Source organism: Equus asinus, chromosome 16 (genome assembly GCF_041296235.1).
Source record: "Equus asinus isolate D_3611 breed Donkey chromosome 16, EquAss-T2T_v2, whole genome shotgun sequence".
Classification (NCBI taxonomy): Eukaryota; Metazoa; Chordata; class Mammalia; order Perissodactyla; family Equidae; genus Equus; species Equus asinus.
The window spans coordinates 33,726,569-33,739,219 of NC_091805.1; the positions used below are offsets into that span (position 1 = coordinate 33,726,569).

General features: G+C 42.2%; 1 protein-coding gene across 4 annotated transcripts in view; it reads right to left on the reverse strand.

Moving 5' to 3' along the window:
• PLPPR5 (phospholipid phosphatase related 5) overlaps positions 1 to 12,027 on the reverse strand; it is a 106,084-nt gene extending 94,057 nt beyond the window's left edge. For all 4 annotated transcript variants that reach the window (XM_070486900.1, XM_070486899.1, XM_014851522.3 and 1 more), the window contains exon 1: positions 11,653 to 12,027. In XM_070486900.1, the coding sequence (XP_070343001.1) occupies positions 11,653 to 11,889 (237 nt within the window). In that variant the 5' untranslated portion in view covers positions 11,890 to 12,027. The remainder of the gene's footprint in view (positions 1 to 11,652) is intronic.
• Positions 12,028 to 12,651: the final 624 nt, after the last annotated feature.

Below are 12,651 nucleotides of genomic sequence, written 5' to 3' on the forward strand. Positions count from 1 at the left end.
GTCAAGTGAAGTCAGATGTGAGCAGCCAGAATAGAATGGACTCAAATCCATACCATGTGAAGATGAAGGACTCTAAGTCTCAAGAGAGAAAGAGTCAGAGAAGTAAAAAATAGCTTCATATCCTGGGAAACCATCTAGGTTGTTCCACATGGCTTCCAAAGGTGAGAGAGGACAGTGAGAGGAAGATTCAGAGAGAGAGATTTTATTTTATCCTAAGGTAGAGTGTCCTAAGAAACTTGTTTTATATGCAGAAAGGGCTGCCTGGGGAGCCATGAGTCAGTCTGCCCCAGATGGAGTTCAAATCCCTTCCAAACCAGATATCTAATGATACAGAGGTCGGAAAGCTACTTGACTTTCTCAAGGTGTCAAAGGCAGTAGGCAGCAGAGCAAGGAGGAAAGGTCACCTGCTTGTCAGGCCAGTGAGTCACTGTCCCTTTTATTTACTTATTTATTTTAATTTCAGATCATCACGAAACTTGCATATGCAAAACTTATTACCAATCTTCTGCATTCAGCATGTACATGTAATAGCACATGTTATTGCTACCGTTTCCTTTAATTTGTCTTGCTTTCTCTCCAGCTCCCTATCCCACACTTGCAACTACCCGTCTCTTGTATGGAGAGTATAGAAGATAAGGGGAAAGACTATTATTCAGAAAGGCGTTTGTAGGAAAGATAGATCGTTGTTGACTAGAAGCTTCAAGGAAAGAATTACGAAAGATGTAGGATGGGAGTTGCCTAAATGAAAGGATGGGAAGTATTTGAACAGCTGGAAAGGAAGACCAGGGAGCATAACATAAAGCGCAGCATAGCAGACAACTGCTTTCTCAAGCCACTGCTGTTTCACAGGAAATGGATCGAGAGTTTCTGCCATCGCTTTGAGAGTTTCCCTAAGTCCCTTCAAAACAAAAAGACTTGAAAATATATAAATATATAAATGTCTATTCTTTTCCCTTAAATATATTTATATCACTGAATAGTTTTTCCATATCTTTAACTAGTTACCAAACTTAACATAATGACTATGCCTTGGGTGCAGCAGATATGCTGTATGCTAATTATATATAGTGTTATCATTATATTATATTATGTTAAAATCATCCTATAAGAATTTAAAATCTGTGCATCAAAAATGGGTAAGGTTTTGTTATATCCATTTGTACAGAGTTTCAAATAGAGTTTTACTTTTTGTCTGAAAAGATTTGATGTTAGAAACATACAAGAAGGCATCCTAGAACCAAATGATGAGAGAATTAAATGCTCTTTTCCCTTATCTGCTACTCCTTCTTCACTAGCACAGATAAAGAGTTAACTGTAAATACAATATTTGGTAAAATGTTTTCGGTCAACAATATAAAGTCACAAGAAAAAAGCTATCATAATACTCACGTACTCCTCATCTCTCTCTCCCAACTAATACTTCCAGGCAGAGTGATTCATTGTAGGTGGCCTTAACCTCTCCAGGAAATGACAAAAAATTCACTACTGGGGACAAGGACCATCCTCGTGTTAAAATCACATATGGAGCCATTCTGCCATTAAGTCACTTCCTTGCCGCTGGGTCATGGGTCTAGCTGCCTAATCCTTCTGTGCCCCAGTGTCCTCATTTATGAACTGAGATAACAGTAGAGCCTATCTCCAATGTTGTGAGGATTAAATTAGTTAATACGTGTAAAGTACTTACAACAAAGCCTAATATATACCAAGTGCCCATTTATGTTAGCTATTTGTGTAATTTCTCATTAGTTGCATGGCCTTGGGCAAGTCGCTTAATCTCTCTGGTCATTCATTTGAAAATTAAGAGATGAAACTAAATGATCTCTAAGGGCTCTTTCAGGACTAAAAAGTTCCAGCGACAAAGAAGCATGTTCTCTCTCCAATGGATTCACAAATCTTTTCCAAAAATGGAATGGCAGAAAGAGCCTGATAGTGTGGCTTGAATAAAGTGTCTACTGGATTCCTATATCTGTATTCTAGACTTAGCCCCAGAAAAAATGAAAAGGGGACCCCAAGTAATCATGTGATGAGGAGCCAGAGAGAAGAGGGAACAGAGGTCTCTTTGTGAAAGACCGAAAGGGTTGTCACGTAGTTTTGACTAAGTCTCTTCATTCATTTTAGTAACTGAGCAAACCCAACACTGCAAAGGCACATGTGAAGGGAGGGGTCATTGTCATCAACCCAAAGATATTGGCTTTTTTTAACTGGAAATGTCAGGAGTTCATTTTAAATTACAAGTGCACCCCAGGTGCACTATCTCTATCCAAGACTGCTCAATTTTGGTGTCTGTGAGAACATGGCATTCTGCTTTGATGAGATCTCTGGAAATACAAGATGCTTCTCAGCGTGAAAAGTGCTTCTGTGCACCCCAGTGTGAGAAAAGGCTAAATCTGAAATCTCGATAAAAAATAGAAAAGTACGGTTTCTGCTGGCATTACTGAAAGCACTCTTAAAAAAGGGGATCATCGACCTAGAAACACAATACACAATTTACTCAGCATAGAGGTTCTGGTTATATCAACACAAATCCTGCTTCCCACAGAGAGGAAATGCCACAAGTTATTTCGGTAATATGTAGATATGTCAGGACTACATTTGTACTTAACTACCTTGTGATTTCATGTCTTTTATTTCCTGATACTGCTTTGAAAGATTTAGAGAAAGGGGAGATTGGCTTTAATCCTGATTTTTGGATTTGGAGCAAGTGAAGTAACCTCTTTAAGCCTTACTTTCAAGGTATGCTACACATGGAAGGCGCTCAACAAATATTTGTGCAGGAAAAGAAGGAATGAGGAAGGGAGGGCGGGAGTCCATTTCACCAGAAAGGCCCCACTGCTGTTACAAGTCTTTTTGCTATTTGTACGTTAATTAATAACTGATTTAATTAACATTGTGGATATAAAAAAATGATTTTTTTATTGATGAAAGTAGTGACTTTTGGTTAGTATGATGAATGCTAAAAATGGACTCTTTATTGGTGAAATGAAAGATTTGCAAGCAACATGGATTGACTAAAATAGTTTGGAAGTACTTCTCGCCCTTGAAATAAGACAGTCACTAAGACTCCAGTGAGGCCTGTAACCTATATGCCAGTGGCTTGTTCTCAATGGATCTGGAGTCTAGTTATTGGTTTGGGAGGATTTTTGCTTGAAACATGTCAATCTGAGAAAGCAGAATCCCACGTTGGCTATGCTGAACCTTTCATACAGGGTTTCAAACACTTAAAACACCTCAAGGACAGAGAGCTGCAAATTCATTGAACTTATAGAACAGGGCATATGGATAATTTTACCTGTTTTAATGAACGGTTATAAGTAGCTGTGTGCTCAGCAGACTTTGGTCATTATAGCCTAATCATTGCAAACGTCAGTCAGTGCCTGGATAACTTATATACCACAAATAACAAAATTGACTTGAGTCAGAGTACAACACCCTGACTTTGAGATGCTCAAGTTTAGTGATGGAACTATGGATAAAGATAAATACCACATACAGCACAATATAAAGCTATTTTAATGGCACGATTTGTTAAAGATATGAAAGGATCATAAAGGAGAATGCAACTATTTCAGCTGGGGGAGTCCAAAAGATCTGCTCAGAGGAGCTGGTGCTAGGGCTGGAAGGATACAGCAGAATATTCCAGAAAGTTGGGCTTTGGGGGTGCGGGGAGAGCTTCATAAAGGTTAGAAGCAAGGGAGGTAAAAACAAATTCATATAAGAAATCACAAATTTATTACACGCCAAAATAATACACACACACAAATACATTTGCTTTCATTCACACAGGTTCTCTCAGTGAGAAATGTCCACCAAAAGACTGTCTTTAGAGTTTTAAATGCACCTGATCTGAAAAAAAACTCTAGGATTCTGTTTTTGCAAAAAAAAGAGATGATTTTACTGACAGTGATTCTCAAACTATATCTGTCATAATAAGACTAAAAAAGTAACCAGCCTGCTGAGTGAAAGCTGGGATCCTGAAAAATAGTTTAAATAGTACTGAATATAGAACTCCATTCCACATATTTTAAAATATTTTCCATCAAAATGATATTCCTCATGATTTTCCAAAGTCTGTTAAAAGGATCCTCCTAAACACAGGTTAAGATCATAACTCTGACATCAGAACTGGCCTTCCCCATCCATAACGATGGGAATGTTGAGCTGGGAAAATCGAGTTCTACTGGCTATTCCACTGGTCTTAGGAACCAATGAAGTTTTGCCTTTGAACTCAGATTTTAAATTTCCGTTTTCGTGTCTGGTTGTAACTAAGCCTACACATTAACAAGCATATGGATACTGTAAAGAGCGCATTGATATACCATCAATGTGATTTAACCCTCCTCTGTCGTCTAGGACAGAGGCTGCCACCATTTATGCTGTGAACCAAATTAGTGGGCGACTGTGCTGGACTGGAAGTAACAGGTTCAGATCCTAGATGTGTCATTTACCAAATGCAGTGAATTGCTTAAGCTCCCTAGATGTGTTAGCACATACGCCTTCCAAAAAGGTTAATGTAAAGAGAGAATGGTTTGCCTCATTCATTCAACAGAAGTGATTAAGTACACCTGATGTCATTTTGCTATGTACTATCAATACACATTACTGGTATTTATTTTAAAAGAGTAGTTATGACTTACTGAGTACTTAATGCATGATTATATTTAATTCTTATACGGTATCATGTTTCGTGTCATTATCTCAATCTTACAGACAAGAGAACCAAAGCTTGGGAGTATCATTTCCTGCAGATAGTCAGAACTCTTAAAGGGCACGGGACACACCTTCCTCATTTTACAGGTCCAAGCAACAGCACTGTATCTAGTACATTCAAGATGCCTTATCATGAGTCAAAACTTTTACAAATAATGTCTTTTTGGCACAGTGCAAATTTAAAAATTAATATGATACAATGCATACCTAACAGATGGTATCAACAGTGCTCTCTGGAACATTATTTCTTCCAAATTACACAAATGAATGGAATGATTCTTTATAATAATCTTGACAATGCTCAGAGATCATTGAAATATTTTGGAAAACAGCATTGGGTATTAGAGTAGTACAGTCTGTCATAATTAGTCAGGAGCCATTTCATACTGTTGGTTTTTTATTTTATTTATTTTTGCTATCCTTTCTATAGGGAAATTAGAAAAGAAGCATAAAAATCGTACCCATTTTTCCATGCCAGAGAGTAAGTGCATTAGACCTCTAGCAAAGCCATGCTGCCAACAGTCATAACCACTGCTAATGACCAGGTGCTACCTAACCCAGGTAACCCGCTCACATTATGTTTTCCTCATATGAATGAAGCGACTTATTGCCTCCAAAGTGCATTCGCATCCATTTCATCTCACATAGCTCTGAAAGGTAGGAAGGATTAAGGCAACATTTTTCAGATAAGGCAACTAACTGGCTCAGAGAAGCCACATGGATGATGAGTGATGGAGGATGGAAGGGGAGAATCGAGGGGGAGGGGAGAGACAAGGAGAGAAAAGGGAGAAAGGGAAGAGGAGGAGAAGAGGCAGAGGGAGAGTGGGAGAGGGAGGAAGGGGAGAGAGAGGAAAAGCAAGCTGTGTTTTAGATTCCTGGGCCTTTACTTTCCCCTCAGCATCACCACCTCGTCATCAGTATGCAAAGGAAAGGGGATAAATGGGAAAAGAGAGACAAAGAGGAATGCAGGGAAGAAGGGAGGGAGGAAAAGATCAAGGCAGAATATGAATGAACGAATATGAATGAGAATATGTAAGTAAAGCCAGGTCCTAAGAGGCAGAAGGAGGAGTTTAAACAGATCTACAAGTCCTCAAAGAGTAATTCTTAACTTTTAGGGAATCTTGGATATCTCCGACAATCTGATAAAGCTATGGAGGCTCTTACTAGAAAAATGCATACACACATACATACAGTATTTTATATACAATTTTGGTGTGCTCTTTCTGTCCCCAAACCTAGTGCTAGGCCCCATTTTAACAAACAGCCCTTAGAAATAGAGGCCCCCTCAGCTGTCCATCCACCGTATTTGCAGATCCAGAACCAGAGGGTGATTCCACAGAAATGCAGGTGCCTGCAGCACTGTATCAGTGTGTGCTACGGAGAGAAGAAACAGGCTTCAAATCAGAACAACAGAAATATCTTTGAATCCCTTCTGCTGCCACCCACCTTTCCACAACCTCCAAGCTTAATAGGAAACAAGACAATTTCCTACACCGCACACTGAAATCATTATCTACACTGGAACACAAAGCTTTCCATCAAACCAGAAAAACGGAAACTGAGGATAAAAGATTTGAGAAAATTTTGATGCTTCTACTATTGAATCACTATGACTAAAAATCTTTAAAGGTTCATTTAATGTGTTAGGATAAAGGTATATAACAAAAGAATTAAATGCACAGGCTTTGACAACTCTAGCACTGTCATTGTTGGACTCTGAATTGGTTACCTAATCTATTCACATCCAAGTTTCTTTCATAAGTTTATTGTGAAAATTAATTATATAAATGGATTTAAATAATTTAATAAAGGTCTGACATATAATCTCACTAAACATCATGTTTCTGATTTATAAAGTGGTTTTAATGATAGTATCTATGTTTAAAGAAAGTACTACCATGGTGAGCATTAAATGAAGTAATGCATTAAATGTACCTAACACAGAGTCTGGTACATAGAGATACTAGCTGGCGTTAGCCTACTTGAAGAAATGGAGGTGTTGTCAAAGGTAGGAATCATTGACTTAATTCCAAGAACAGAGTTCTGATTGAGTTTTACCATTCTTGCTATTCAGACTCCCCAATTTTTGTGGGTGAGCGGATTGAACTAGGTGGCCTATGGCCTTCTCTAATATTTTATCAGCCCTGAAATCTACTAACAAACAAACATATTTTGCTAGATGATTTAAATAGGTTATTTTAATTAATCATCACAACCTTGAGAGGAGCAATGGTAGCTAACGCATATATAGCTGGGCACTACTCTGCTACTTACATACGTTCAGCCATTTCATACTCATTATAATCCTATGAGGCTAATACTCATATGATCTCCATTTTACAGTCAAAGAAACTGAGACACAAAGAGACTGGGTCAAGTTCACACAGCTGGAAAGTGGCAGATCTGAGTTTCAAACCCAAGTAGTCTGACTCTCGGGAATCTGTGATCTTGACCTCTGCATGCGCTACCTCTCAAGAGGTAGGCATTTTTATCTCCAGTTTATGAATAAGGAAATTTTGCCTAAGGTCACAAGGCTAGTAAGTGAGAGACACCAGGATAAGAATCCAGACTTGCCTGACATCCATGTCTGGGCTTTCTCTCTTGCACCACAGGCACAGGAGTGTGTTTCAGGAGTGGGGGATAGAAGGGAGCCACCAAAGCAAGGTTGGAGGGAGAAGAGGTCTATAGGAAAGCTGTAGGCACTTTGATTCAATATGATGAGGCTCAGGATATGAAATGCCCTTCTGTCATCACGTACCTCTGCCACATTTAGTGATGCAACACCCTTGGGATAGCAGCAGTAGCTACACCCCTCTGAGTCTCAGAGTCCAGAGGGAGTTTCCTGGGGATGCAGACATTAAGAATCAGAGACGTTCCCTAACCCTCAAACTGCCCTGCTTGGTGCCGGTTTTCTGTCTTGGCTCTGGCTCTCTGACGATGCATGGTCTAGCTTCATCTCCCTCTAATCATCTGTGTTGCACAGAGATCTAAGGAACAATAGCTTCTAGTGGCCCCTGTATCCCAATGTGGGGAGCAGAAACCATTGTCAGCACCAGTTCTTTTAATCAATGAAAACCAAAGATCACTAATTAAATTTATATCTGTAAAAGCTGCACACAGTACTTTGGCAAATGCTATACATACAGGTCAAACCAAACAATACTTGTTTTCAAAGAGTCTATAAATCATGTCATCTTTGTAAATGAGCCCAAATTACAGGTGTATTTCGAAAACACATTTAGAATAATAGTTCACAAAACAAAACAGACTTGGGAATGAAGACTTTAAAATTATGTTATATAGATATTTTAATAATAGAAGAGACCTACACTGCTGTCCCCAAAATGTCCTAAAATACCACCCATCAGACATTGTCCCTACTCAATTCCCAAGAAAGTGAGAAAAACTCAGCCTGGCATTCCAAGTCACATTAATGAGACCTTTGTCTTCCTCTTCAGCCATATACCCACCGTGTTCCCCACACACCACTCTTCGGAACAAGTTTAACCAATGGCTATTTCAAGAGTACAGCCTGCATTTCCTGCTACCAACGGGTTGTTCACCTAGCTGCTTCTGTGATGCCCTGAGTCAAACTCCATTTCAGCCTCTCCTTCAAGTCACATCTCAAATGCCATCTTTTCTTCATGAAGCCTTTCCCGACCCCTCCCAATAATCTTCTCCTCTTCTGGACCACCACAGGTCTTTGTGGTACACACATACATATGTATGTATATATGCTACTTTTATTATGACAATTTATATTATAACCTTTTGTGTGTTTACCTCACTTCCCAAATTAGACAGTAGACTCCTTAGGATCAGTGACTATGGTTTACTTCTGAAGTTGCCCTTATAACCTCTACTCAGCCTGATCTGCTGCTTGCAACACAGGAACTCACTAAACATTTACTGAATTATTATTTTATTAACAATGATAATGATAATGGAGTATCAACCATGGGCCAAGGATGACATTTACATATTATATCTCATTTACCATTCAAAATCTTATGACTTAGGAAATTGAGGCTTAACAAGCTTAAATAAGTTGTTCAAGGTTACACAGCAAGCAGAATTCCCAACTGGTAACAGAGCAGCAGGATGTACTTTGGCTCTGAATCCAAATTTGTTAGACTCCAAACCTGGGCCCAAGTCAACACTAGATAAAAGTGATAGAAATGAAAAGATGTATTGCTTTTAATTTTTAGATAAATAAATTTAGGAAGTATGAAACAAAACCACAGATTGTGAAGTGAAGAGAGCTGCTTTTCAAAATTAATTTCAAGGATTAAAAATGAGTTTTGAATGTTAAAAATACATATTCTGAAGAATTTTTATCACTACCGTCCAAGAAATGTAAAAGATGGGGAAAGAAACTGTTTGAGGTATTTATTTAGAAGAATGATTTACGAGTAGACTGAATTTGCATATTTAATAGAAAAGACACAGGCGTGGGAGTTTGACACGGTGGGGTTAAAATTCTAGGTGTAACATTTTTAGCCATTGTCCTTGGGCAAGTTACCTAATCTTTCTAAGCCTCAATTTTCCCAAATGTTAGGTGACAATAATAATAACTGTTTTCATAGATAATGCAAATATGAGATGGGTATAAAGAATATAACTATACAGATGAGGAGTACTACTAACATTATTATTAATAGTATTATTTTCATGCAAAGTGACTGTGCTAAGCCAGGGTCCTGGAGAGGGATGGAAAGGAAGAGCAGCCCTCACTGCCTCCAAATTTTCACACGGTGAGAGTGTACTATTTGGAAGAGCAGAAGGGGGAACAAAGGCCAGCAGCACGCCTATCCTCTAAAACCCAGCACTTCCTTCTCTTAACACTGACTCCCAAATTCTTTCTCTTGTAACTAAAGAACTGAAAGTCAAAACATGGAAATCGAGTTGGATCCTCCTTTTAAAATCTATCAATTTATATTGTAGATACCTGCCCATCAGTCACCTCTCATCTCCTTTCAGAGAACATGCTCTTTGCAAGTAGTAGAAGTAGCATGCCATTTGGCATCAGTCCCATGGGCATGCAAACACCACACCCACCATTTTTGTTTTTAGGTGTTTCTAGTTTATTACCGGATCCCCAAATGTTAATTGGAGAGAATATCTGCTGGAAGGGATGCTGTGAGAAGTATATGCAGCTATGACCAGTCAGTGCCCAGCACAGAGCAGGCCCTCAGTAATGACTAATTAATTCCCCTTCTCCTCCTAGGTTCCCCCTGAGTGGAGAATAATCAAAATCTTTGGGCGAATAGGTTCTTATCTCTAACCGGCACCTGCCACCATGGATGGATGGTTAGGATCTGAAAAGTGCTATCTCATCTAAATAAGACAGAACAGAACAGTAATTACCAAGGGATGAGTTACAGACAGTATTGATTATGGTTGTAATCAACCAGTGACCTGAAAGCGACAGGCTTTTTTTCTCTCAAAAACAAAAAAACAGTCTTTGAAAAATCCTTGAGCTATTCAGTCTCCTCGAAAATGTGTGCCTGGAAACCCAACATCTGCAGAAGGCAAAAAGAGCCCCAAGAAAGACCAATTTTTTTTCTCTTCCTGCTTTTCAAACAGAAGAGAGAGAACACAAACCTGAAACTGGATTTGGAGTTTCTGACACATTGTAGCAAATTACTGTAAAACAAAACAAAACAAAACATTTTCCGGTGCAAAGTCTAACACTTTTCAAACCAGTATTTTGGAGCTGAATTTGAGTCAACTACCATGGTACCCGCGATAAACAGAGTTACTTTGAAGTTAGCAAGAAGTTCCTCAGTTTGTTCCCGGAATTCCACTGTTTGTTAGGAACTCTTCATTATTTTGTAAATTGTTAAATCATTTCCCCCAAAATCAAAGAAAACAAGAATACCCAAACCTAACAGATACAACAGATGTTCTTAACATTCACTATTGCAATTTACACATTCGACCACTGAAAATGAAACTTCCTCTTCCCTTCCCTCTTCATTTTTTAATTGAATTTAATTAATTGAGAGAGAGGAGCCGTACCACAGAGAGGGAACCTCCAATACTCTGACAATATTAAAGGCACCATAATGTTTTCTGAGGAAACACCACCCATTCTCCTACCAATAACTTTGCGCCATATTCACATATGTAAATCACTATGTGATTATTATCCTAATAATTACATATGTATATGTGTATATATATGTGTGTGCGTGTGTCCGCATAGACACACACACACACAACCAGTCCGTAAATCCAAAATGTATTCTCAGCGATACTGTAAAAGGACTTAAGCTGCCCAGAGAGCGGAGCGACCTTTAAACAAATCTTGTAATTCAGGCACAGCTCCTGCTTTTCAGCAAGCAGTGGTGCTGGAGCCTCTTCATTTAGGAATTGCCACATATTTTTTTTAGCTATTTGTTCCCTGGTCAGCTTAGTTCCATCGGCACATTCATCTGAAAGGGAAGGAGGTGGGAAAATAGGAAAACGCGCCCGGACTCGGGAAGCAGGAGTCCCTTCCACACCCCAAGAACGGACCCCCCTCTCCCCGTCGCTGGCCCCGCTGCTGCTCATCTTCCAGTCTCAATCTGAGAGGAGGTGGCCAACGGAGGAAGGCCACGGAGTGGAGGAAGTAAAAATTCATCCCAATGGCTTACCTCCTCCCCAGTCCAGACCCCCACCCATCACCTCCTACAGCCCCTTTCTTCCTACCCTCTCCCCGTCACCCTACACTGCAGCCACCGCAGGGAGTGCGGGGGTGGCACGTGGGGAGAGACGGGGGCTTCCTTTGCAGCCACCCCTGACGCCCCCTAGAAGAATGTCCTCCGGGGAAGGGGCTGCCCACAACTTGCAGGAACTTAGAAGGCAAAGGCTGCCGCGCCCCGACCCTCCGCGGGGCTCAACCCCGAAGGCGAGGGGCGAAAGAAGGGAGTCAGCGGTGAGGGCGAGCACCCCCGGGCTTACCACGAGCACGGGGACCCCGGCGGCCAGCGAGTAGAGGAGCACCGGGGGCACGGCGCTGCTGTCCTCCGGGCCGGGGTAGGGCTTGCGGTAGGCGCTGTCGTGGCAGAAGAAGCCCTGCACGTTCACGGTGAACGTGTCCGTGTACTCGAAGTAGTACGCCAGCATCACCGTCCCTGCCATGATCACCATCTGGAAATAGAGCATGCTGCTGGTGAGCGCCGCGGGCAGCAGCGGCATGCACGCCTCCCCGGCCGGGCCCAGCCGAGCCGAGCGGGCGGCGGGCCCCCTCCCGGGTCCGCCGAGGCAGCCACCGGGGGCGCGGCGGCGGGGGCGGCGGGAGGACGAGGCGCGGGAGGCGGGATGGAGCCGCTGGAGGAAGACGCGGAGGCAGGTCCGGGTTTCGAAGCGCCGGCAGGCTGCGGAGGAGGCGGCTACCCCCGGACGAGCCCCCGCTCCCCTCCCCGCCCCCTGCCCGCCGCAAGCGCCGCCCGCCCGGGCGCGGGGTCGCGCGGGAGGGCGGGGAGTCCCGGGCGACGGGCAGCGGCCGCAGCGCCCAGGCAGAAGACCATTCGAAATGCAGCAGCCCCGGGTCAAGCCCCCTGGTCCGCCCGGAGGAGGCGGCGTCGGCGGACGGGGCGGCGGCAGCCGGGACAGCGGCACCTGTACCCCTCGGAGGGCGGACGCAGTGGAGCTGAAGAAGCTCCTCGCGGGGGTAAAAACCAAAAAAAAAAAAGGGGAGGGGAGGCAGTAGAATAGGAGCTTCTAGAAAGTCCCTCTGAGGCAGCAGCTTGGCGGTTTAAGAAACCCGCACAATGCCTGGAAAAATGCTGCGTGGACGCGTCTTCGGAGCGCAAACCCCACCAAAGTGCAAAGTGCCGGATGCCGCGCCGCGAGTTTCAGCCGGCGCTCCCTTGGATTCCTGGACCCGCGCAGGACACACGCCAGGCGGTGGTTTCCAGGCGCAATTAGAAAAATGATCTCAGAGCATTTTAGGTTCGG